A 26,803-nucleotide genomic window follows, 5' to 3' on the forward strand; every position below is an offset into this window, starting at 1 on the left:
ACACACACACACACACACACACACACACACACACACACACACACATTCTCTGTCTTTCTCTGTCTCTCCTCTCTCTCTCTGTTTCTCTGTCTTTCTCTCTGCCTGCATCCCCCCTCCCCACTCCAATCCTCTCTTCCCTACCACGGGACTACAAATTTAAGGTAGGTTTTTGGACTAGTTCATTAACCCAAGGGATATGATAACATAACAAATTAGCAATCCAACTGTGAGAAATGAAAGGCAATGCCAAGGTTCATAATCCTAGTATCTCCTTCAGTGAGAAGGGGGGAAGAATTGTATCTGCACTAAAGAAAGATATAAAGGGACCATGTCATTTTAGAATTTGTGGTCGATAAGGATAGGAATGCCAACTACAATCAGATATGGATCTCAGATTTTAGAAGAACAAAACTCATAGTTCAAGATCAGGATGGGTAGGACCTCAAGGCCTGAGACGAAAAGGGAATTCACCTAAAGGACACAACAGGAGGCTCTCAAGAACAAGAAATTTTGGTGATTAAATAATAATCGATTCAGATCAGGAAAATGGAGAAATGTCTAAAAAGATGGATGTGTCTGAACAGAGAATTCATCAACCACACTGAGATTTAAAAGGATACATATAAGAAATGGGAAGCAAAGGCAAATATCTGAAAACAAATACAAAGAAGTAGCATGATCCTATATGAATAGTATCAGAATAGTTAAAGTATAGTATAATCTGAGACCTCTAATAAGGTTGATGGATGGCCAGACCGCATCTTATTTTTATGTTTTAAATATGTTTTGTTTTTATCGATATCTTTTGCTTTTACATCATGTATATTTCCACAGCAGACCACCTCGCCCAGTTGAATTAGTTGTAAAAGAACTACTAAAGTGGGTGAAGGAAAACCATCTAGTACGGATGGATTTACTTAAAAAAAAAATTAATAATCAATATTTTACACATTATTCCCCAAAATTGAGAAACTCCTTTCATAGGATGAATATAGTTTTCATATCTAAAATGGGGGAGGATAAAGCAAAGAAAAAGAACTAATTACAGATCAATATTATTAGTGAATATCATTTCAAAAATTTTAAATAAAATTTTAGAAATATCACAGAAATTTATCAAAAAAATAATTTTCTATGACCAATTTCAATTTATACTAAGAATTCAAGATAATTCAAATGTAGAAAAACAGTGAACATAATTAATCAGAAAATAAAAACCTACCTAACTACTCCATCCATAGTTGGAGAGAAGAGAGAGAAACTTAACCCTCATGCCAAAAACCTTACAATGTGGGGATATTTTATAATTATTAACTAAAAGGGCTTTTTAAAACAATGTTGAGAATAAGAGGAACATCAATAAAGGCAGAGGACCTCAACAGCAGATATTATACACAAAAAGTTGGACTCCTCAACTCTTACTTTGCTGTTGTTTTCTCTAAGGAGATAAACGATTTTCTGGGAAATAAAAAACAAAAATGTCTAACGAAAGACTGGAAATACAAAATAAATGGAATGGTAAGAGTGTGCCTATTGGCCCACAGCAAGTTTCAAACACTGCTGGGAAAGACTTGTCTATCAGTAAAACAGGATGCCTTATAGAACAGTCAGCTCTATTTCAAGGTCATTAGGCATGATCTGGACACAAGATGGGTTAGATTGTGTTCTGAGGATCTTTTCAATTCTAAAGATATGATTTCATAAATGGTTAAGCCAACAACTCAACATCATAAGACACAGAAGAAGAAAAAGCTCACTGATTGAAAAAGAAAGTTGTATTCTCTTACTTTCTGGAAATTCATACATAAAAAACCTGTAACTTCTTTCATCACATCATCACAGGAAAGAACACAACATATAATCCTAAGATCTGTATTAAAATCCTGGCTTTATTCCTTATAATATGTATAACTACCTGTCTCCCTGGTTTCCTTCATTGATAGATGGGAGTTGGATTAGATGAATTCTAAGATCCTTTCTAACTTAAAATCCTAATATTACAACTAGAAGGAACATTAGTGATCATTTAATTTAATCCATTCACTTATCAAATGAGGAAACTGAGACCCGGAGACATGAAGTACCTTGGGCAAAGACATATAATAGGTTGTAGCTGAGCTAGGACTAGAAAAAACCCAAGTCTCTTTTGACACCTAACTCAGTCCTCTATACTACTCTATACACTTTGATGAAATTCTGTAAAACAAAATCAACTGGTTTTTAAAAGTTATTACCTTGAGATAGACTATTATGCAGAATGAGACACAATTTTGGACATGGCCGGTACCCTAATTTGTTTTGCTTGACTCTGCTTATCTGTCACAAGCCTTTGTTTTTCTTATTCTTTTCTTTTCCTGGGATTGGGAAGGGAGGGAGGGTAAAATAAATGATAACTGGGTGGGAGAGAAGTAATCACTTTGCATTGCAACATGCCAGAGAGAGAAGGAGAGAACCAGAATATCAGTGTATTCATTATCACCAAGCTGTGCAATACCTTTTCCTTATACATTTTTAGAACTGTGCAGTTGGCCAATCTTCCCTGAATCAGCCAACATTCCAGGGAGCCAGAGTACACAGTCATTGGCAGCTTTCAGAATGGCTGTGTGTGTGTGTGTGTGTGTGTGTGTGCGCGCGCGCTTGTGTGTGTGTGCGTGTGTCTGGATTGTTGATGCATTTTTATAGAATGGGAGGAAGGAATGGGGGATTTCTTTGAGGCTGGCCAACATTTTATCTGGATTGTTCCCAGATCTACGTAATGCACAGTCAATGATAAAAGCCTTCCTGCAAATCTAAAATTCTTGTGGATACAGTAAGAAAGAAAAATCAACTTTGAACATCACAAATGACCTCAAGAAAATCAACTGATGACTGCTGTTCACCACAGCCCATATAATAATCCTAAGATGAAAGAGGATCCATTTAGGATAAACAGAAGTATCTTTTCATGTATTTGTTTGTAGTCGAATCTTCTGCATTGTTTATTATTCTAAATGAAGCAAATGCCACACTGACTAGTTTTATAATCTGTTATCATTTGACAAACACATTGCAATATACTATTAATTTTAGATTTGTCTGTGACATTTCTTTATGAATCCCAATTCTTCATTCGCTCAGCTATTATTCAGAGGATCTGAAAAATTTAGTAAACAACAATTGCTTCTTATAAATAGGCAATGCATCTCTTCCATCTGGCACCACACTCACCCATTCAAACTGGTATGTACAGGCACTTAGTTACATTAAAAGAGATTGAAGCTTAATTCAGTGTTCATTAGAGAAATGAGATGAGGCTAATACTGGTTTTTTTTAAAGGACAATATATCAAATTGTATTTGCTTTATTTTTTTAATAGCTAAAATTCTTATTTAACATTTCAAACTGTAAAGCATCTTTTTATGGATATACAAGTATTATCAGGAATGATTCAACAGCCAGATATGGAAAGGTTAGAAAGAACATCCACACAGCTTGGATTCATCTAACTCTATGTTCCCAATTTTGAAGATTGAGCACTGGCTGACTTGAAGTGCTGTTTTTGTTTTGCTGGGGTCAGGGGGAGTGAGGAGGAAAGAAATTATACAAAAATCAAAGAATCATAGAGATGACCTAGTATGCCTTCCCTACTTTCCCATCCCCTACTACAGGAATTTCTTCTCCAGCATATCTAATGGATGGGCATCCTGTCTACTTAAATACTGTATCATTCTCACTGAGACTTAACTCTGACCTTTCTATTCTACAAATAGGTGCTCCAACTATAAATATCATCCAAGCTACTCACCCACAGAACAACCAGTCTATACATTAAAAAAGGCTAAATGAAAATGTAGCCAATCTACTTGTTATCCAAAAGTCAAAACAATTCTTTTTATCTAGTTTTTACTATCTTTTTTTTTAATCTTCCTTTCTTTTCATTTTTTAAAGACTAGGTCTCCCTTTTGGGTCTCTCCTACTTTCCAAGCTGGAGCTACAGAAGCTATTCATGGGCTCATCCCACTCTGATTGGCACAAGAATTTTGACCTGCTCTATTTCCGTCCTAGGCCAATTTGCCCCTTCCTAGACAGCCTGGTAGTCTTCCTCATTGGAGGAGGGGAGAGCATCATATTAATGCTAAATTTAGTGTAGACACATAATCAACATAGTCTAGTAAGAGCTCAGAACTCCTGAACTCAAGAGATCCCTCAGCCTCAGTCGCTCTGGTAGCTGGGATTATTACACTGGTGTAGATTATAAATATTGTGTCTCTTCCTCCAACCTGTCCCCATCTCCTTGTGCCAGTCACAAACTGTGTGACCTTACTAGATAGTCTAGGATAATATAAGTAGAGCAACAAACTTCCTAGTGAACTTTTGGAAGTCACAACTTTTTTGGTCAGCAGAATGTCTAAAGTAGTATCTCCAAATACCCAGTTGACAATCAAGAAATAAGTTGGGCTCATGGAAAACTAGGCTCACTATCTCTCAATACTCAGATAAGATTATAGATTATAGATCAAAGATTTGGAGCTCAAAGAAACCTCAGAAGTCATGTAATCTACCTTCTCATTTTACAGATCAGGAATTAAGACACTCCCTTCCCCCAAAAAAACAAGAGGTATCAAGTGGCAGAACCTGGGTACCTCAATCAATATCCATGAACATCAGATGAAAAATAAAACAAATCTAACCTAACTGGGAAAGTAGTTATAATCTGTGCCCACATTCTAATTCAATCACGGATTTAATAATCACATAAAAGTAGCCATAAATCACATAAAAGTAACCCTTGTGCTCTTTCATTCTTATTAGATATGGGTCTCAATGATATTCAATAGTCCTTTTTTTCCCACTTTTTTGGTGGTGAATGGAAGATCTGACTGAGTTCTTCCCAACCATTTAACCTGATGTGGAATTCTACAGTAGCATATACTTTAAGCATATGGAATTTGCTCCCCATTTTTGCTTTAAAATTCAGCATTCCATTTGCACTTTCATCCCATAAAAAACTTAGGTCAAAATTAATTTTTCTCATAGGTATTTTCCAGTCCAGTAAAGCAAGTCCTATCTGTTAACCTTCAAGAATTTTATAGTAACACGGAGGAAGGCTTCATATATTCATGACTGATCTTTTTCCTAATGATTTTTACTCAATTGCATAATCATGTCATTTTAAGAACTAAAAATGTCTGCTTTTAAAAGTAAGAAGTATCAAGATTAGCTGCTGTGATTATACCAGCTTTGCGATAATGGACAAGTCTGTAAACATCTGTCTGCCTCAGTTTCCTCATCTACAAAATGGAGATAATAGCACCTAACTCCCCCGCCCCTCCCGTTGTTGTAAGGATCCAATGTGATAATAAATATATGGCACCTGGCAAATAGTAGGTGTTTAATAAATGTTTGTTTCCTTCCTTCTTCCTTCTTTCCTATAGCACAGCATAGGCTTCTTAAAGTTGGAAGAGCAGTAAGATTAGCGAAAATACAGTCGCTAACCACTGCTATAAAGAAAAAACATGCGTCCTTGGCATGGCAATATAAAGAACGAAATACTGAAGATTGAAAACAGGTAATTTGTATTGGTCCAACTCACTTTTCTATTCAAAGCTATTTCAAAGCCATCGTCAAAAGTCTAGTAGGGCCTGTAAAATCTAGACATCTTCATCAGAATGAAAAGCATTACACCCTCCATTCCCAACACTGTTTGTACTACGACTCAAAAGCTTTTTATTAAAATCAAGTCATCTGCTAGCTTCTTTTTACATTTTTCAAAATAGCTTATGAAAACACTAACACTGAACATGCTAATAAGATAGGAGGTGCTTGATCAATGCTTCACTGGCTGATTTACATAGAGCTTTAAGGTGCTTTACATCTATTATTTAACTTGGTCCTCCCTCACAACAACCCAGTGAGGGAGGTGCTGCAGATATTATCTCCACTTTACAGGTAAGAAAATGGAAATTCATGCTGATTAAGTGACTTGTTCACCATCATACAGCCAGTGAGGGTCAAAGACCTGGTTTCAACTCAGGAGTTCTTGATTCCAAACTGCTTTTACTCTGTGCCAATGAGAAGGTGTACAACAGCAATCCTCAAGTTGCCCCATAGATAAATGAAATAATATACCTTCCCATCCTAAGTCTTGAGAAAGAGAATTTGAGTTTTAAAGAAATTCATTGCTATAGCCAGAAAAGCATGTTTAAGCACCATATATATAATTCCGATAGTAGCTATAAAATAACACATTTATTCATTTTACCAAACCTAAAGGCTTAAGCTTAAAAAATTTTCAGGCTTCAGTACATGCCAATAGAAGGAGGAAAGAATACTACAGTTTGCTTATATTAAGCTGAGATATTTCTAGATAATGGGAAAATTCCTAAGGCTTGTTTGGGGTCCGTGTGGGGAGTTTAATAAAGAAACTTCAAGGGGTGTGATGCTCAGTATGCCACAATGCTACTAACTATTTATATCCCTTCCTAACTAAAGTTTTAAAGTAAACCTTCTTGAATATTTTTTTCTCAATGATAAATAGCTCCAATTTTATAATAAAAAACCAATGCAACGAAAATAATTTCATAAAATATATCAAGTGGCCAAATTTCTACAATACACCTGATTCTATGAATCAAAGGTTGCCTAGATTATGAAACAAAGACTAACTATAGTTTCATTGAGTTACTGAGATCCATATTGTAAATTAGAGAATAATGTGTGAACTTAGTTGGTATTTCTGTTCTTACTTTAACATGCATAAAATGTTCGGTTTTAAAAAAACCAGGTGGAAAGAAATTAACTGTAATACTCAAAGGAATACATTGTTCAAATAATATTTTTACAAATAAATGGAAATATTGATTTTTAAATTAATAAAAAGTATAAGTGGGTACTTAATTTCCTACAATATCCTTTAATTTCTATTATGTTATTCCTTGCATTAGGTAGAAGTTTTTTTTCCCTTAATTACCTAAACAGTATTATCAAACGAAACTTAAAACTCTTCCAAAATGCTAAAATCAGAACCTGAATTTATTCTTGAACATACAAAGGCAATGAAGTCCATTGATTTCAAAGATAAGCCCTGGTAATTAGAATTTTCAAAAGTTTTAAATGAAATATCAAACTATACTAAGTAATAGAATAAAGTTTTCTTTGCTTCCAACCAGAAAATCATTTCTTGATCTTAGACCTATTATCCATAACAGGATAGAAATAGGGTAGATTCAATAGTTGTCTTTCTGTTAACTCAAGGAACATAAATTTCCAAGTAATGCCAAGTCCTAAATTTCTCCTTTTAGTGGTTGAAGGAGCTCTACATAAATTCTTGGTGATAAAGTCATTTACTATCTCTCAAGACCATTGCTAGCATAGTAAACCTTCACAAGGTCATGAATTAAGCAGAAAACAGAACTTTAAAAGGTAGAGCAAAAGAGCAATGAGGTCCTCAACCACTGACAAGCACTTCAGTGTTTCTAATTTGGGAGCCTAAATACAGAAGTCCTCCTGATCTGTCTCAACGTATGCTAGGCAAGGAAAACATCTCCTCGGTAGAAACACTTCCCTCAGACCCGAGGACCGAGGAATTCTGAGTTTCTTTCCAGTTCTATTGCCCTACTCTGAATTAGAGTCAAATGGGTAGGAGTTACAGGGAGGTCCTTTTAAAGCTTCATATACAGAAGACCTTCCTAATAAAACAGTCTGACCAAGGAATTAATTTTCACAGGAACTCTGCAAGCTTGTCATTGGAGGAATTCAAGCAGAAGCTGAATTCCTTTTATCACCCCCATATTCAATCAGTTGCCAAATCCTGAAAATTCTACCTTGAAATCTGGTTGCACTTCCCCCCTCTCATTAATACTAAAAATATTCAGGCCTTCATCTCGTCTCAACTTAGATTACTGCAAATAGTCACTTAACTAGTCTCTTTGGGTCTACTCTTTACTTTTTGGTCATCTACTGATCTGATGATATGAATACCCTCCTTGAAAAACCTGCTATGGCTTCCCATTGCCAACCAGATCATGGATATATATCTGATCCTGATATTCAAGGCCATCTACTACCAAGCCTTCATTTCAAGCCTTAACCTTTTCTACTGCCCCTCTATTGCCCTTGAATTGGATATGTTCAAGCAAAACCAGGCTTAGCTAAATTCCTTAAGCAGCCCAGTGGATGCGGTGCTGGTCCTGGAGTTAGAAAGACTCTATGTCCTCAGAAATTTACTAATTGTATGACTCCCTGGCAAATTACTTAATTTCTATATATCTGTTCCTTTATATGTAAAATTAGGATAATAATGGCACCTACCTCCCAGGATTATTATGAAAATAAAATGAAATAATATTTGCACAGTGTTTTGTTTTTTTTTGTAAAGTACTATATAAGAGCTAACATTTATATAACAATTATTACATGCCAACCACTGTGCTAAGTACTTTATAATTATTATCTCATTGGATCTTCAAAACAATCCTCAAAGGCAGGTGTTATTATTATCCTCATTTTACAGATAAGGAAACTGAGGCAAACAGAAGCTAAGTGACTTACCCAGAGTCACACTGCCAGTCAATGTGGGAGGCCATATTTGAACTCAGGTTTTTCTGACTCCCAAGTCTAGTACACTCTCATTTCTGCTACCTAACTACCAACATACCTTTGCCTTTGTCAGAAAAGTTCTAATTCAATAAATCATTTTTATTAAGTGCCTACTATGTGCCAGACACTACTCTAGTCACCGGAGATACAAACACAAAGAATAGTATCTCTACTAACAAGAAGCTTACATTTGAAAACAGGGTTAGCATTGCATTTATCATTGTAACTCCTGTGTTGAACTGTTCCTAGCTGATCCCTGGGTTTCTAGACAAAACATTAATAGATGCTGCGGGCAAGCTCCATGTTGTCCTATAAAAAGCACTTACAACAGGGGTTGTTTTTATTTGAAGTCTCCACTTTCAAACAATAGAAATCCTTTTTCTATTGACATCCTCTGAGGATAGACATGCATTGGCTATGTCTGGGTTGCAATGAGGTGACAGGATCCATGAACAAGACACCTAGCTTTACCGGTAGATATTGTAATTGCTAGTAACAAAGCAAATCAAGTTGTTATACTCTATAGATCAGTTTTACTACAAATTTGGACTAAATAGTTCTAATTTTAATCATGGGTCCTAGTTTAAAAATAAATTTGTATTTTATAGTCCTAATAGTTTCATTTCATTAAAATTTTCCTATGTTCACAAATACACCTACTTCATTTTTATCACTGTGTAAATGGTTTTCAAATAAAATGTAAATTGTTTGATAATTGTGTGCCAAATGTCTAAGTTTCATACACATAATAACTGACCTAATTCCATTCAAATAATGATTTATACAGATCCTACATGAATCCAACAAGGCTATTCACATTCTTCTCAATTACTTTAATCAAGGTTAAAAAGAAACTTGTATGAAATACATCAATAAAAGACACCAAGGAAGGCATCTGATGTAAATTAATGATGCCTCTAATACCAAGGTCCTCAATCATCTCAATATCTTAACTATCCTATCAGTTGTACAAAATAAGAAACTGACAAGTAAGTTATTTTTTTCCCATCATTTCTTTTCTATTTTTTTTTGTAACATCAGGATTCCTAATGACTAGTGGCTCCTGATAAGTTTACTATGCCTTTAATGCCTTTTTTGAAAACTGTATCCTATGTTTCTTTGAAACAAAACAGACTTTATTGATATCCTTTTGCATTATTTCAACCCCTTCCTTCACTGAAACTTCATACTACCCACTAGGTCACAGTGGGAAGAAAAATTAGATTCCACACATAGGAGTTAAAAGTCTTTTGAAACAGGGGCAGTTTGAAAGGATGATGACAAGAAGGTGGGTCATTGGTCCCAAAAAAGGAGAATCAGTGTTCAGTCTCACCTGAAGGAAAGAAGAGGTGTGAGCAGGACTTGGGTGCCAGGGACTTTCCAGCAGACCAGTCTAGCCGAGGGAGAGTGGCAGGCTTACCAAGGAATCCATGACCAAGTGGAACCCCAAATAAGAAGTAGCCTAGACTAAAAAGTCCCCCCTGTATAACATTTGCAGGTCTGACTTCATTTCCCACCCTGCTGTGCTGTTTTGGAGTTCTCCATCATGCCCCAGACACAACTTCATCCTGTAAGATCACTTCAGCTCCAGAACTCACCCTATCCCTCTGCCCCTGGGGTTATTCCCTCCCTCTGACTGAAGGGTGAAAAGCTTCACCCAGAACCTGCACTTTAAGGAGGGAGCTCAGATCAGCTATCTCTTCATTTCCTACCTGGCTCCTCTGGACTTCTCCATCATGACACCCATTTCCTTTACTCTCCTCTCTTTTTCAGCTTCCTTCTGTGTGCTGTCTTTCCCAGTTAGACTGTGAGTTTTTCCTTGAGGACAGGGACTTTGTCTTTCTTTGCATCCCTGGGGCTTAGTATAATATCCTCCCCTAGCTTCCAATCTTGCATCTCCAGCTGTCTTTCAGGCATCTCAAATTGGATGTCCAGCAGACTTCTTTTTAAATTATTTTTATGTATTTAATTTTTAATTTACAGAATAAAACAAGCATTTCTATAACATAGTACAATTTTTAAAGAAAAAAAGATGACTTTACATGAAACTGCAAATCTAAAGTTAACATGTAAATTTCTTTGTTTTTCCATTTTTTTCTTTCCTCACCCCCACTCTACCATCCCCCAGGCCTACAGATGGCTAACATTAGATACAAATGTGTATGTGTGTATCCTATATACAATTTGTTTGTACATAGTAGGCACTTAAATGTTTATTAAATGACATGTAATAAAGAAAACCTATTCAGAAAGAACACCTGATATTGTGACATCTGAAGGTACATAAAATATTCTTTCCTAATAGGACCCTTCCTGTCTGCCATAAGGAGGGGTCTAAGTTTCATCATCTGTTCTTAGAACGTCATGGGTTTTTCAAACTTCATTGATTTTTGGATTATTCAGTGTTTAACTTCATTTTATTGATATTTTTATTCATGTTGCTATAGTCATTGTGTCTATTATTTTCTTGCTTCTGTTTATTTTGTTCTCAGTTCACATAAATCTTTCTTTGATTTTCTGAATCCCTCATTTCATCATTTCTTACTAGACAATAATATTCCATTGCATTTACATACCATGGTTTTTTTAGTCATTTGTCAATGATGACCCACTTTCGTTTCTGGTTCTTTTCTACTACAGAGTGTAGCTGTGAATATTTTGGCATACATTAAATTTTCATTTCAATCTTTGATATCTTTGGAGCCTATGCCCAGAAGTGGGATGAACTGGGGAAATGGGTATAGACAGTTTGTCTAATTACTTTTATTTTATAATTCCAAACTGATATCCAGGACAGTCAGATAAATTCACAGATCCACTGACAGACAGCATGACGTGCTGGTATTCTCACGGTCATTTAACATTAACTTGTTCCATCTTTCATTATCTTTGTTAATTTGCATGATGTGAGATGACACTTTTCAGAGTTGTTTTAATTTGCATTTCTCTTAGTGATTTGCAACATGGTTTCACAAAGTTATTTATAATTTGCAATTCTTTTGAAAAATGTTTGTTTATAATTTCTGAACATCCTTCTACTGGGTGACAGTTTTACATGTTCATGTTCACTTCCTATATGTATTTTGGATATTAGATTTTTTATTTAATAAATAGATTGCTCCTCCTTTACCAATTCTCTTCGAATTCAGTTTTTGCTTGTTTTATTCATGCAAAAGCTTTTTCATTTTAAATAGTTATAACTGTTATTCATCTTTTATGAGCTCCCCTATTTCTTGTATATTTAAGAATATTCCCAGTAGCTATGGTTGTTAAAGTTCTTGTTTTCTTCCAAATTTTTTAATGATACAACTTTTTTACATTCAGGTTGATTATCTATTTTTAACTTATTCAGTTTACAGTGTAAAATATTGGTATATGCCTAACTTCTACCAGACTACTTTCCAGTTTTACTTGTATTTCTTGTTAAAAAGAGACTCTTCCCCCAATAATTTATATTAAAACACTGGGCACCTACAATACATTTCACTATTCTACTTTTCTGTCTCTATAACTATTGCCTAAATAATTTTAATGACTATTGCTGGGTGGAATAGTCAACACAGTGAGTGCTGGACCTGAAATCAAGAAAACTCGAGTTCAAATTTGATCTCTGATACTTTCTAGCTATATGACCCTGGACAAGTAACTTAACTTTTTCTTGAAATTTATTTTATTTTTAATTTATGGAATAAAACAAGTATTTCCATAATACAGTATAATAAAAAAGATGACTGCACATGAAACTGCAAATCTATAATGTACAACTCACTATTCCTTTTACATATAAAGTCATATATTACATATAATAATTATATCTATAAATATATAATAAAATACATAAATTCATAAAATAGTGTATCTATAACAAATATGTGAATTTCTTTTTCTTCCCTCCCCCCCACCCACCCTAGAGATGACTAAGTAACTTAATCTCAGGTTGCCTCCCTTCCCTCAACTACAAAAAAGAATTAATAATAATAGTCCCTACCTCATAGGGTTATTATGAGGACTGAATGAGATAATATTTGAAAAGCACTTAGCACAGCACCTGGCACATTTTGTTTTTGATGCTGTTTGGTCATTTTCAGTCATGTCCAACTTTTTGTGACCCCATTTGGGGTTTTCTTTGCAAAGATACTGGAGTGGTTTGCCATTTCCTTCTCCATCTAATTTTATAGATGAGGAAAATGATGTAAACAGGGTTAAGTGATTTGCTGAGGATCACTCAGCTAATAAGTGTCTGAGGCCAGATTTGAACTCAGGAAAGTGAGTCTTCCTAACTCCAGGCCTGGCATTCTATGCACTATGGTGCCCCCTAGCTGCCACTATTCCCTTCCCCTTCTCTATTGCTTTATTGTGAGCTTTGACAGTACCATGCACCCTGCATTCATACTTCTCATCATTTACCGTGAAATTCTAGATCTTTTGTTCTCCCAAAGATATTTTAATATTATGTCTACTTCTATATACTATCTGCTTGGTAATATGACTGGTGTAATATTAACTATAAATAAATTTTACTAGTATTGTCATTTCATTTTCTAAGCACAGCCTAACCAGAAGTGGTGAATATTTCCCCAATTATTCAAAGAATTTATTTTTAAGAAGCACTGTTTACTGTTTTTCCAAGCATAAACATTCAAAGTGAAATCATTATGGCATTGAATGGTTTTTTTAAAAATTACATTCTCTACTTTCAAACATCTCAATCCTTAAGAATATTTTATACAAAGGCAACTAAAAGGAATTTTAGACATTTCAAATATGTTATGATTTTCAAAATGTAGAAATATGCTGTACGGTACTGGCGGTGGCAGAAACCTAAGAGGGACACATGAGTCATAAGACTAAATTATTGCAATAGTTATTAATGGGGAATCTGGGGATGAAAGTGAACCAAACTTCTAATTTCACTGGTACAAGGTCCCCGGGAGAGGGGTCCTTATTCAACTCAGTTACATCAATTCAGATAAGTAACTGTTCTGTGATTTATAACCAGTATTGCCTGGGGCAATGTGACGTTAAATGAAAGTTCAGGTTCATTTCACATTTATGTGTCAGAGGTGGGAACCCAAATCTTTCTAACTCCAAAGGCAGCCATGTACTAAATCCTGTTGACTTGAAAGCAGAGTTTTGAAATTCTTGTTTCTTTGATTCCTGTCTCCCTCCCCCTGTCCTTTATCCTTGCTGCCATTGAGAAAAAATACACTCCAACAATATGGCAAATTTCTAAATAAAACATATATAACATTTACAACATAAAAATTAATATGGATTTCAAATTGATATATCAAAAAATAAATACGGTACATCAATATTTTTGTTCCTTTGGGATGTATAAAATTACGACTAAAATAATCAAAAGTAATATGAAAACACAAGGCACAGATTACAGACACAAAATGAAATACTCTTAGCCCTGATAATCATGGAAGAATTACAACAGGTTCATTTAATTTTGGTTTTTAATTATACAAATGAGGTGCTTAGCTTACTAACTGATAATCAGAGGGTAATGACCTACAGTGAATATAAACAGAAGTAGTAGTTTTCAGAAAAGTAATACATGAAAAACATTTAAATACCATACCTATGGGGTAGATAATTACAGGTAACTCCAGGAGAGCAACACTCTGAACTTCACTGTAAATACCACTGACTGCTACTCGAAATGAGTAAATGATTAAAACAAGGGAAATGAAGACAATCTTCCAGAACTAATTTAAAATTTCCAACATCTCCCACTCTATAGTAAGCCGACTTGCAATTAACAAGAATTCCCAAGAAATTCTTTCCCCTACCTTGGCTGTACAGTATTATTAGAAATTATGAATGTTTTCAATGTTCCTCTCCCTTAATAATAAATGTCTGTAGCCTTTCCCTCTCTTAATTTCACTTCAATATTAAAAAAAAAATTCACAATCTTCTAAGCACATATCCTCCCTTCACCTACACAAATTGCAATCTCTCTACAATTAGTTGCCTTAGTCAAATAAATTCATCACCTGGTGGCCAACCTTCTGAAGATGAACCTCCCCAAACTAGGACAGTAAATATTATGGGATCCCATAGTCATCTAGGCTGTACTCAAAGCCTTTTGGATTGATAAAACCTACCAGAGAACACACTCCACAATCTTCAAGACTCCAAAGTCACCTTCATGCCCCCATGAACCATCAGAATTAGACATTAGTAGAGGTCCACTGCATAAAATAAATTATTTATTTATATGGCAGCTTGAGCATTGCAAGGCTTAGCTAATGCCTGTAAAGGTGGACTCCAGATATCTTCCCTTTAAATCATACGTTTTCCATCATAAACAACGTGGCCAGATTCATAACCAATTACACAATGATAATTTCCCTTAGGATGTGGATCTGATGATTTATTTCAGCAGTCTTTCTCCTGGTTAGGCATTTGTATCAACTTCTATGTAAGTTAATCAACTTCTTATCTACGAGCCTGGAGCTTATTTAAAATAGTATGTCTGAATCACCTGTGTGAATAACCTGACATTTCCTTTCCCAATTCATAGAATTCCCAGGAGTAGGAAGAAAGAGGGGGATCAGAATTGGTTCATTTATTTGCATGTTCATTTTTGTGTTTTATTCTTCTGGAAAACTGAGAGGAAATATTTTTATGATTGATTCATTCCCAGCAATTCTCCTACTACCATCCATATACCTGAGAGACAGAGAGAAATATAGCTAAGAGAGAGACAAATAGAAACAGAAATAAGAGGTGCAGAGGGCAATAAAGCTTTGTGGATTCTCCTGGAAGGAAGCAGGAGGATCTGAAGGCAGAGCAATGGACTGTGAACATAGTCCAGTCAGTATGAGGCCTTGCAGGAAACGGTGAAAGGGCAGAGAGGTAAAGGATAAAGGCCTGGGGAGTGGGAAAATCTGAGGAAGGGCAGAGAATTCTAGAAGGTTATGGGAAGGAGAGAGAAACGGAAGGAAGACCATCTGTATAAGGTGGTATGAGGAGCACCAAGTTTGACGAAGAACAGGGAGATCAAATATGCCTGATATCTGACTAGCTTTAGACCTTTCTAAATTTATCTTAAGCCAAGAGTTGGTGTTAATCTGTACAGATGACTGAACCTACAATTGAACTTAGTCAAAACTATTTTTTTTTTTAAAAAAAGGTACCTGTGATGTCCCATGTAGCTTGGACCTCTGATATGACCTACTCCTCGGCAACCTGGAGTGGGACAAACAGCCTGGCCTGGAGCAGTTTTCTCATCTTTTTCTCCTTTGAAAAGTAAAAAAAAAAAAATACATATTTTAAAAAATAAACTCTGAGTGAAGAAAATAGGAAAGACTAGAATAGGAAAACGATATCAACAGTTAAGATTTTATCTTCTATGAAATGTGTATCACCATTATCACCATTAGAAAGCTCTTATTAAGGACTGATTTACATATACAGTACAGAATGATTGCAGTGATTTCTGCCCTTAAGAGTTATCCAGTCTAAAAGACAAGACCCCCACGAACTGAGTTGGAGGACACATCATATATGAATAATAGGCATTAATGAAATACATAAATTCATCCTTCATAAAGCTGCCTAAATAATCTTCATAAGTCACAGATAAGGCCACAGTCATTTTCCTACTCAAAAAGCTTCAGTGGCTCACCATTGCCACTGGCCCAAAAGACAAAATCCAGCCTCTGTCTGTTTTGGTACAGCTCACAAACTAAGAATGATTTCTACATTTTGAAAAAAAAAGTTTTATTGTATTTAAAAACGCAAAAACCAGACACAGGTAGAGGGCTAGATTTAGCTAACTCCCAGCCTACAGGATAAAACACAAACTTGTCATCCTGGCATTTAAGGACTCTACAATTCGGCTTGAATCTACCTTTCCAGCATTTTACACCAAATTACTCAGTTTCATTCATCCTACATCCAGCCAACCTAGACTACATTTGAGCAGGCCATTCTCCATGCCTTAAATGAACTACCTCCTCCTCCTCCTATACAGCTTTCAGAATCCTTATCTTCCTTCAAAGTTTAGGTCAGGCATTACCTCCTCCAGATAGCCTTCTCGGATTCCTCTAGTTGACAGTATTCTTTCGGTCCTTGAATATTCTGAGAAAATTTTATTTTTGTTATTTCTTTGTTCATATCCTTTGCCACCTTGTAATTTATCTGAGTACATGTCAGAGCACCCATGTCACAGCAGAATGAAGCCATTCTAAAGGTCAGGGAACATTCTGTTCTTGCCTTTGCATAGTTAATCAAGCACAATACTTTTCATACAGTAGGTACTACTAAGATGTATTGAATTGGACTGAAATATTTAACACAATAGGCCTACACTGTCGGCTCATGCATGTCATCTCTGCTACCTGAGAGGCTGAGGCTGGTGAATCTTGAGCTCAAGAGTTCTGAGCTACACAGTCATATGAAAAAAATACTCTTAATCACTATTGATTAGAGAAATGCAAATTAAAACAACACTGAGGTACCACATCACAGCTATCAGCTTGGCTAAGATAACAAAATAGGAAAATGATAAATGCTGTAGAAGATGTGGGAAAACTGGGAACACTAATGCATTTTTGGTGGAGTTGAGAACTAATCTAACCATTTTGGAAAGCAATTTGGAACTATGCCCAAAGGGCTATAAAACAGGGTCCCTTTGATCAAACAGGACCACTTCTAGGTCTGCATCTCAAAGAGATCATAAAAATGGGAAAAGGACTCACATGTACAAAAATATTTATGGCAGCTCTGTTTGTGGTGGCCAAGAATTGGAAATTAAGGGGATGCCCATCAATTGGGGAATTGCTGAACAACTTGTGGTATATGACTATAATGGAATACTATTGTTCCATAAGAAATGACAAACAGGTGGACTTCAAAAAAAGCTGGAAAGACTAACATGAACTGATGCTGAGTGAAGTGAACAGAACCAGAAGAGCAATGTACACAGTAACAGCAATATTGTGTCATCACCAACTTTGATAGACTTAATTCTTCTCAGCGATACAAAGATCTAAGACAATTCCAAAAGATTCATAATGAAAAATGCTATCCACATCCAGAGAAAGAACTATGGAGTCTGAATACAAATCGAAACATACTATTTTCTCTCTCTATCTCTTTTATTTTGGTTTCTTTTTTCTTGTGGTTTTCTCTTTGGTTCTAATTCTTCTTTACAACTTGACTAATGTGGAAATATGTTTAACATGACTGTACATGTACACCCTACATCAGATTGCACACTGTCAAGGGGAAGGGCAAGTGGAGAGAGGGGTACAAAATTTAGAACTCAAAATCTTATAGAAGTGAATATTGAAAACTAAAACCAAATAAATAAAACAGAAAAAAGAGTTCTGAGCTACAGTGGGATAAGATGACAGAGTGTTCTCACTAAGTCCAGCATCAATACGGCGAGCCCCAGAAGTAGAAGGTCACTAAGTTTCCTAAGGAGGGGAGAACTTGCCCAGGTCAGATATGGAGGAGGTCAAGCTCTTATGCCAATCAATAGCATTATCAGGTCATTGTGAAGTCATTGCATGTCCATCGTAGACAAAAGAGGGTGATCATCTTAAAATAAATAAATGAACAAAAAAGCAAGTAAACTGAATTGGAGAAAAAAACATATTTACTTTATCCCTTTCATGGACTAATCTCAGCAAGAACCAATCTGTTAATAAAGTAGGTAATTTAATTGGGATGGCATTGAATACATAAATTAATTTAGGTTCCATTGTCATTTTTATTATATTGGCCTAACTATAATGGACAAATGAAGAAAAATGCTATCTGTATCAAGAGAAAGACCTGATAAATATAAGTATAGAATAATTTTACAAATATATACTTGTCTGTGTCTAATGGTAGCAATCTATGGGGGAGAAGGGAAGAAAAAATTTACATGATTATTATATATTTAAAAGGTATTGCAAGTTGTATGTAACAGATTTGTAGTTTCATGTGCAATCATCTTTTTTATTATAGTACATTATGCAAATGCTTGTTTTATTCTATAAATTAAAAATAAAATAAATTCTATAAATGAAAAAAGAAAAAAAACTAAGTAGGGGATGTTGTTGCTCAGTCATAACTGACTCTTCATGACACTGTATGAGGTTTTCTTTGCAAAGATATGGCAGTGATTTATCCTTTCCTTCTCCGGTGGATTAAGGCAAGCATAAGTTAAGTGAGTTGCCCTGAATCACACAGATAGTGAGTGTCTAAGGTAAGATTTGAACTCAGTTCTTCATGACTCTAGACCCAGCGCTCTATCCACTGAGCCACCTAGCTACCTAGGGTCTACTGAGTGTAAAATAGAGATGGCTAGGTGGCACAGGAGATCCAACATTGGGCCTGAAATCAGGAAGACCTGAGTTCAAATCTCACTGCAAATACTTTCTAGCTGTGCAACCTTGGGCACATTACTTAATCTGTTTGCCTCAGTTTCTTCAACTGCAAAACAGGGATATTAATAGCAAGATTGTTGTGAGGATCAAATGAGATAGTACTTGTAAAGTACTTAGTGCAAGGCACTATACATTTATTCTGCTATCTCCTACCAAATATGAAATAATTTCTAGAAGCAGGGGCATAGACAAGATAAGGAGACAGTACCCTCCAGGAATGAGAGGCAGCGGGTGCAATGTCCCAAAGGAAGGAGAGGGAATCTCACATATAGGGAACAGCAAGTCAGTCCAATTGGTTTGGAATAGAGAGGGTGGAAGGAAAGTAATGCGCCATCCTGAAATACAGGCCAGAGCCAGACTAGTAAAGTCTTTAATGGCCAAAAAGATAAGTTTGTATTCTAACCTAGAGGCAACTGGGAAAAATGAAACTTCTTAATCAGAGAGTGATGTTATTAGATGTGTGCTATAGGAATATCCATTTGGCAGCAGTGGGGAGGATGGATTAGGGATAAGATTCAGAGAGATTCATTAACAGCCTATTGCAATAGTCTACACAAGAGAAGGCGAGGCCCATATCAGGTGACAGTTGTGCAACTGGAAAGGAGGAGAGAGTTTGGTTCTGCTGCCAAGCTTTCTTTAAACATGTTTTTCCTAGGACTTATACGTACAAAAGATATTTATAGCAGCTCTTTTTGTGGTGGCAAAGAATCGGAAATCAGGATGATGCCCATCAATTGAGGGACAGCTGAACAAGTTGTGGTGTATAATTGTGATGGAATACTACTGTGCTGTAAGAAATGATGAACGGTATGATTTCAGAATAACCTGGGAAGATGACTCATATGAACCAGTGCAAAGTGAAGTGAGCAGAACCAGGAGAACATCGTACACAATAACAGTAACATTGTAAAGATGATCAACTGTGAAAGACTTAGCTACTCTGATCAATACAATGATCCAAGACAATTTCAAAGGACTTATGATGAGAAAATGCTATCCACCTCTAGAGAAAGAACTGATGAACTCTGAGTGCAGATTAAGGTTATAACTTCTTGCTTATTTTTTGTATATTTGTTTTGCAAATGGATAATATGGAAATGTTTTACAAGATTTTACAAGTACAATTGATATATTGTTTGCCTTGTCAATGTGTGGGGGAGAAGCTGGAAGGAAGAAGAGAATTTGGAACTCAAATTTTTTTTTAAAAAAGGAAATGCCAAACACAAATAAATAATGAGCCTGGTAAAAAGAAAAAAATTGTTTTTTTCTTTCATTTCCTTTCCTTTTATTTCCTTCCATACTTGCTGTTTTCTGAAAGGATATTCCTCATCATCTCCTGTTTCTCTCTGTATGATTTCACAAACAAGTTTATATTCTAAACTGGTGCTGCCTTTGGCTGCCATCCCTCTCCAACTGGCAAGGAATTCAAGCATTTTCTGGATGAGACAATTTTTAGGTTCTTTTAAGGCAGCCCTTCTCTTTGCCAAAGGCCAACCAATTTACATGCATTCTTGATCTCACCCTTTCCCATCTTGCCAGCAGACTGCCCCGGGATCATTCCCACTTTTTCTAATATCTTCAGTCTTTCCTTATCTATTGGTTCCTTGCTTCCTATAAACACATGTATGTCTCCCTGACCTTTAAAATACTCTCACTTGATCCCAGCAACCTGGCTAGCCATCATCCTGCATCTTTTCCTCCCCTTGATGGCTAAATTCCTTGAGGGAGTAGTCTACACTGTGCTTCCTCTTCCTCTCCTCTCAACTCTCTTCTAAACCTTCTGCAATCTCGCTCCTGAGCTCATGCAACGTTCCCTCATCAATGACCTCAACGGCCAAATCTAAGGGTCTTTTCTCAACTCTGATCCTCCTTGACCTTTCTGCAGCATCTGAACCTGTTGATCACTTCCTGTTCGATAGTTTCTCCTCTTTATGTTTTTGTGACACTGCTCTCTCCTGGTTCTCTTCTGTCCAACCACTTCTCAGTTTCCTTTTACTGGATCTCCATCCATGTCTCTCTCTCTCTCTCTCACACACACACACACACACACACACACACACACACACTCTCTCTCTCTCTCTCTCTCTCTCTCTAACCAAGTTGCTCAAGGCTCTGTCTGGGCCCTCTTCATTTATCCTTCTACACCATCTCATTAGGTAAACTCAGGTTTTCAAAAATCATGTCTGCTGATCATTTCCATATCTACAGACCTAGCCTATCTTTTCCTTAAACTACAATCTGTCTTTTGGGCATCTTAAACTCAACATGCCCTAAACAGAACTCATTATCTTTCCCCCAAAACATTCCTCTCTTCCCAAGTTCCTTATTTCTGCCAAGGGAACTACCATCCTCCCAGTCATCTAAGCTCACAACCTCAATGTCATACCTGATTCCTCACCCTCACAAATCCAATCTGTTCCCAAATCTTGTCATTTCTACCTTCACAACATCTCTCATATATGTCCTCTTCTCTCCACTTGCATAGGAACACCCTGCATCACCTCAGGCCCTTATCACCTCTTGCTTGGACTATTAAAATAGCCTTCTAACATTTTTTCCCTGCCTTAAGTCTCTCCTGCTCTCTCTCCAATCCATCCTCCATTCAACTGTCAAAGTGATTTTCCTAAAGCAAAGATCTGACCATGTCAATAACTACTCAGTAAAACTACAGTGGCTTCAATTATGTCCATGATCAAAAATAAAGTGCTCTCTTTGGTAACGTGAAGAGCTTTTATTACTTTACTTTGTGCACTGGAGAATCCAACTAAAATAACATACTTGCAATTCCTCCCGCATGACATTCCATCATCTGTCTTTGTACCTTTGAGCTGGCTGTCCCACAAGCTTTACCTCGTCACCTCTGCCTCTCAGTTTCCACGTATTCCTGCAATACTCAGCTTTTGCAAGGGGGCTCTCTCAGTCCTGTCCTTGCCCCTAGATGCTAGGATGCTGAGATTACTTTTCATCTACACTCTTGTATGTGCCTACTTATTTACATGTCATCTCTCCCATTGCAATATGAGATACTTAAAAGATAGGGACTGTGGCGGGTTTTTTTTGTTTTTTGTCTTTTCTGTGCCCCCCAGCACAGTGCCTGGCACACAGTCTTGTTGTTGAATCTTTTTTGTGTCATATCACTCTTTGTAAACCCACTTAAGGTATTCTTAGCAAAGATAATGGAATAGTTTTTCCATGTTCTTCATCAGCTCATTTTACAAATGAGGAAACTGAGGCAAACAGGGTTAAGTGACTTGCCAAGGGTCACACAGCTAGTAAATTTCTGAGACTGGATTTGAACTTAGGAAGATGAGTCTTCCTAAGCCCAGGCCTGGCGCTCTAGCTACTTCTCCATAAATACTTCTCTTCGGCCTTAAAGTAAGAATTGAGGTTGTCATGAAATGAGGTTGTCTTGTAACATTTCTGTAACATTTCTCTTTCTTATACTTTTATTTATAATGAGGTCAAGATTGATACAAGTTATCTCCCTCAAGATTATATGTACCCATTAGTCACAGGACAAGGAGGGCAGCTATGTGGTACAGTGGATAGAGCGCTGGGCCTGGAGTGAGAAAGACCTGAGTTCAAATCCATCCTTGGACACTTACTGTGTGACTCTGGTCAAGTAACTTAATCCTGTTTGCCTCAGTTTCCTCATGTGTAAAATGTACTGGAGAAGGAAACAGCAAACATTTCAGTATCTTTCCCAAGAAAACCCCAAATGGGTACACAGAGTCAGAAACGACTGAATAAGTAAATCTTTATAAATGATCTAAAAATTATGTGATTTTTGAAATACCCTGCCCCCTTTTCCACTAATCTACCACCATTACTACAGAAGTGGAAGAGGACTCTGGAGGACTGAGCACCACTTTGTATTTTTCTTTCTTTGATGGTACTGCACAGCCCAAGAATTTATCTCCAAGTGGTCAGACTACTGGTAATGAGGTTTTGCCTGCCTAGCTAGGGTAGTCCTTCAAAAACAGAGACAGTCTGTTTCTCAGATTCCATTCAAAGCAATCAAACCCACTCCTTTCCCTAAGTTTTCTCTTTATATTCACTTAACCACTATCTTCACAGTCACAATCAATAATCCTCCATTCTACCCTCTTCCCCAAGCCACAGATCCAATTAACTGCCAAATTCTATCAATTCCACCTCCATAGAATCTCTCATATATTTCTCCTTTCTCTCTAGCACAAAGCCATCACTCTAATTCAAGCTCTCATCACCACTCTTCTAAATTACTACAGTAGCTTCCTCACTATTTTCCCTTCCTCTAGTATGTCCCCTCTACAGTCTTTCCTCACTATAGCTGACAAATTTATATTTCTTTTTCTTGTACTTAATAGTGTTTTATTTTTTTCCAATTACATACACAGATAGCTTTTTAAAATAAGCATTTCTGTAAGATTTTTCCCCATGACTACTGATAGCTTTAATTTCTTCATCTGAAAACTGCCTGTTCTTATCCTCTACCATTTATCAATTGGGGAATGACTTGTATTCTTATAAATTTCATTCAATTCTACAAATTTGAGAAATGAGGCCTTTATCAGAAATACTGGCTATAAAAATTGTTTCCAAGCTTCCTGCTTTTCTTCTAACCTTGGTTGCACTGGTTTTGTTTGTGGAAAATCTTTTTAATTTAATGTAATCAAAATTATCCATTTTGCATTTCATGATGTACTCTATCTCTTGTTTGGTCATAAATTCCTCCCTTCTCCATAGATCTGACAGGTAAACTATTCCTTGCTCTCCTACAAATTTATATTTCTAAAGGGCAAGTCTGAATATGTCATTCTTCTTAAGAAACTTGAGAGGCTCCCCATTTCCTCTAGATCTGGGGTTCTTAACTTGAGTTCTCTGAACTTTTCCTTTAAATAAAATGTTCAAAACTATATTTCAACATAATTGGTTTCTTCTGTAACCTTATAGATTTTAATTTATGCATGTAAAAATGTTCTTCTGGGAAGGGTTCCATCGGCTTCACCAGACTGCCAGAAGAAGCTGCAACACAAAGAAGGTAAAAACTACTGCTCTAGATAAAACACAAATTCCTCTGCTTGGCATTTGAAGTCCCTTACAATATGGATTCAGCCTGTCTCTCCCCATCATGTTCCCTAACTGGTCCTACCTAATTGCTCTTTCCCATATAAAATATTTCATCTTCATCCTTATGTATTCTTACACCCTTCCTCCATATCTACAAGGCACTCCCTTCTCAGGTTTGCCTCCTAGAATCCCTAGTTTGCTATTTGCTTCAAAGCACAGCTCAGATATCATCTCTTACAGAAGGCCCATCTTGATGTCCCCTCACCTGAGTCAAGTTGTTAGTCTCTCCTCTAATATGTTCTTGTTGTCTGGTCATTTTTTTAGTCATGTTCAACTCTCCCTGACACCACGTGGGGTTTTCTTGGAAAAGATACTGGAGTCATTTGGCATTTCCTTCTCCAGCTCATTTTACAGATGAGGAAACTGAGGCAAGCAGGGTTAAGTGACTTGCTCAGGGTCACATAGCGAGTGTCTGAGGCTAGATTTGAATTCGGGAAGATGATTTTTTCCTGCCCAGGCGTAGCACTCAATCCACTGTGCCACCTAACTGCCCTCCCTTTCCTAATTATGCTTATTTATTTGTATTTACTTATCAGTTTACATGTCATAGTCTCCCTCCCCCACATCCTCAACCCCCAAGCAGGATCACAGATTTGGAGCAGGAAGAAACCTCAGAGGTCATCTAGTGCAACTCCCTCATTTTGCAGATGAGGAAACTGTCACAGTAGTAAAGATCTGGGGCAGGATTGGAACCCAGGTCTTCCTGATTCCAAGGCCAGCATCCTTTTGATAATGCCATGCTCCTTAAAGGCAAGGATTGTATGGTTTTTGTCTTTTCTTCCTCAGTGCCTAAAACTAGTGCTTGCTAAGCACATGTTGAATTCCATTTCCGTCATGGTAGAACCTAGGGCAGCTAGGTGGTGAAGAGGATAGAGTGCTGGTCCTGAAGTCAGGAAGAATCATCTTCCTGAGTTCAAATCTGGCCTCAGACACTAGTTGCTTGACCCTGTACAAGTCACTTGACCCTGCTTCCTCAGTTTCCTCATCTGTAAAATGAGCTGGAGAAGGAAATGCCAAGCCACTCCAGTACCTTTGCCAAGAAAACTCCAGATGGGGTCACAAAGAGTTGGACGTGACTGAAATGACTGAACAACAATGACAGAACCCGCTGAACCCAAAGTTAAGCTGACATAGCCTTCCAGAACCCAGAGAACCCTCCATGCCATATGTGAGCATCAGATTAGGGCTTTGTAAGTAGTAAGGTATCAGCTGAAAAAATGATCTCTGTAGGGGAACCAGATGTCATTGTAGAATCACATGAAAACATTTCTTCTTGAAAATGTTTTTCTTCCACGATTTTTTTTTTTTTACCTTTCCTATGTAGGTCACTAGGAAAAACTTCCATAAATAAAGCTAACTTTAATGCTAAGCCATATGGCTTTGCCCTTTGCTAGCTGTATGATCTTAATTACATCTATTAATCTCTTTGGGCCTCTGTTTCCTCCACAGTAAAATAAGGGGGACAGCCAAATAAATGCTCCTTGTCATTCTAAATCCTAGGAATATATCTGTGAAGTGCTTACTAAAGCATGATTGAATTTTCCATCAAAGTTTCCTTGTCAAGAATAAAGAACAGAAGGAGCCATATCCTTGAAAACTCCAAATTTTTTGAATAATGAAAAAAAGTATAATATTAGTGTCAACATTAATTCATAGCTGCAATGATAAGCAGGACATATGGTGTTCACTACCTCTCCAAGTGGCCGAGAACACTGAATCAATGAGTGCACATGATGCTGCTGTTTGATGTGCCCTTCCTGGAAGTAAGCAATATTACTCTGAAAGGCAGAGAGAAGCACAAAATGTACCAGTCCTCCAGGTCATATGAAGCTACATAATGTATGAGTATGGGAAATCCTTATAAGCCAGTGTAGACTCAATACAGAGGTGATTTCTTTGTCCCCAGAAAATGCCTGAGGAAACCGCCTCCTCATCTCATTCAGAATTGACCAGAGTTGGCAACCCTGACACAAGTAAATGGAGTTTATTATGATCTCCAGCCTGGGTTAGCAGCTGAGGCCATGTCTCATCTATTCCCGCCTGTTCTCCGCCTCCCTTGGAGGATGGAAGAGTTCCTTCTTTTGTTTTGCTGCTGCAATCATCTGATCCAATGCAAAATGAGAAGACTGACATTGATTGAATCAAATGAAGATACCTTAATGGATCTGATGCAAGAAGATCTCTTTTGTTATAAGTTCCAGATAAAAACTGGCCAGTGACAAGAAATAGGAGAGGGGAAAGAAGGATGACAGTAATTATGTCAAGGCTAATTTCCTACCACTAGCAAAGTATTCAATTTGGCTTGATTCTATTAGCAAATTTTTCTGCAGAGAAAATAATATTAGTGTTGGGTAGCAGTATCAGTAGAGGTGACATTAAGCTTGCAATGCCGTTTTATCAAATAATTACACTAGCTTTGAGTGAGAAAAATTTAAATGTACTTAAAGGTCATAGACTACAGAGACATCTACAGACTTAGAATTATAAAACGTCAGCCCCTCTATTCGTTTTTGTCCCCAGAAATGATTTACTCACCTAATTTAAAAATTTCAAACAATTAAAACCCACCTATTTTTTGTTTTCAATGAGTCAGGCACATTGTGGGTGTTCTGCCTTTGGGTTTGGAATTTTTTTACTTTGAGAAATTTAGATAGATAGTAGGTTATTCAGAAAATGTAATGAAATAGTTGCCTTTAACTTTGGAGAAAAGCAAATAA

At 36.7% G+C, this 26,803-nt stretch overlaps 1 protein-coding gene across 4 annotated transcripts in view; it reads right to left on the reverse strand.

Moving 5' to 3' along the window:
- LOC114031838 (lethal(3)malignant brain tumor-like protein 4) overlaps positions 1 to 26,803 on the reverse strand; it is a 504,773-nt gene that overhangs the window by 205,080 nt on the left and 272,890 nt on the right. For all 4 annotated transcript variants that reach the window (XM_027846992.1, XM_027846995.1, XM_027846994.1 and 1 more), the window contains one exon: positions 15,729 to 15,831. In XM_027846992.1, the coding sequence (XP_027702793.1) occupies positions 15,729 to 15,831 (103 nt within the window). The remainder of the gene's footprint in view (positions 1 to 15,728; positions 15,832 to 26,803) is intronic.

Source organism: Vombatus ursinus, unplaced genomic scaffold (genome assembly GCF_900497805.2).
Source record: "Vombatus ursinus unplaced genomic scaffold, bare-nosed wombat genome assembly UNPS02015255.1, whole genome shotgun sequence".
In the NCBI taxonomy this organism is placed as follows: domain Eukaryota; kingdom Metazoa; phylum Chordata; class Mammalia; order Diprotodontia; family Vombatidae; genus Vombatus; species Vombatus ursinus.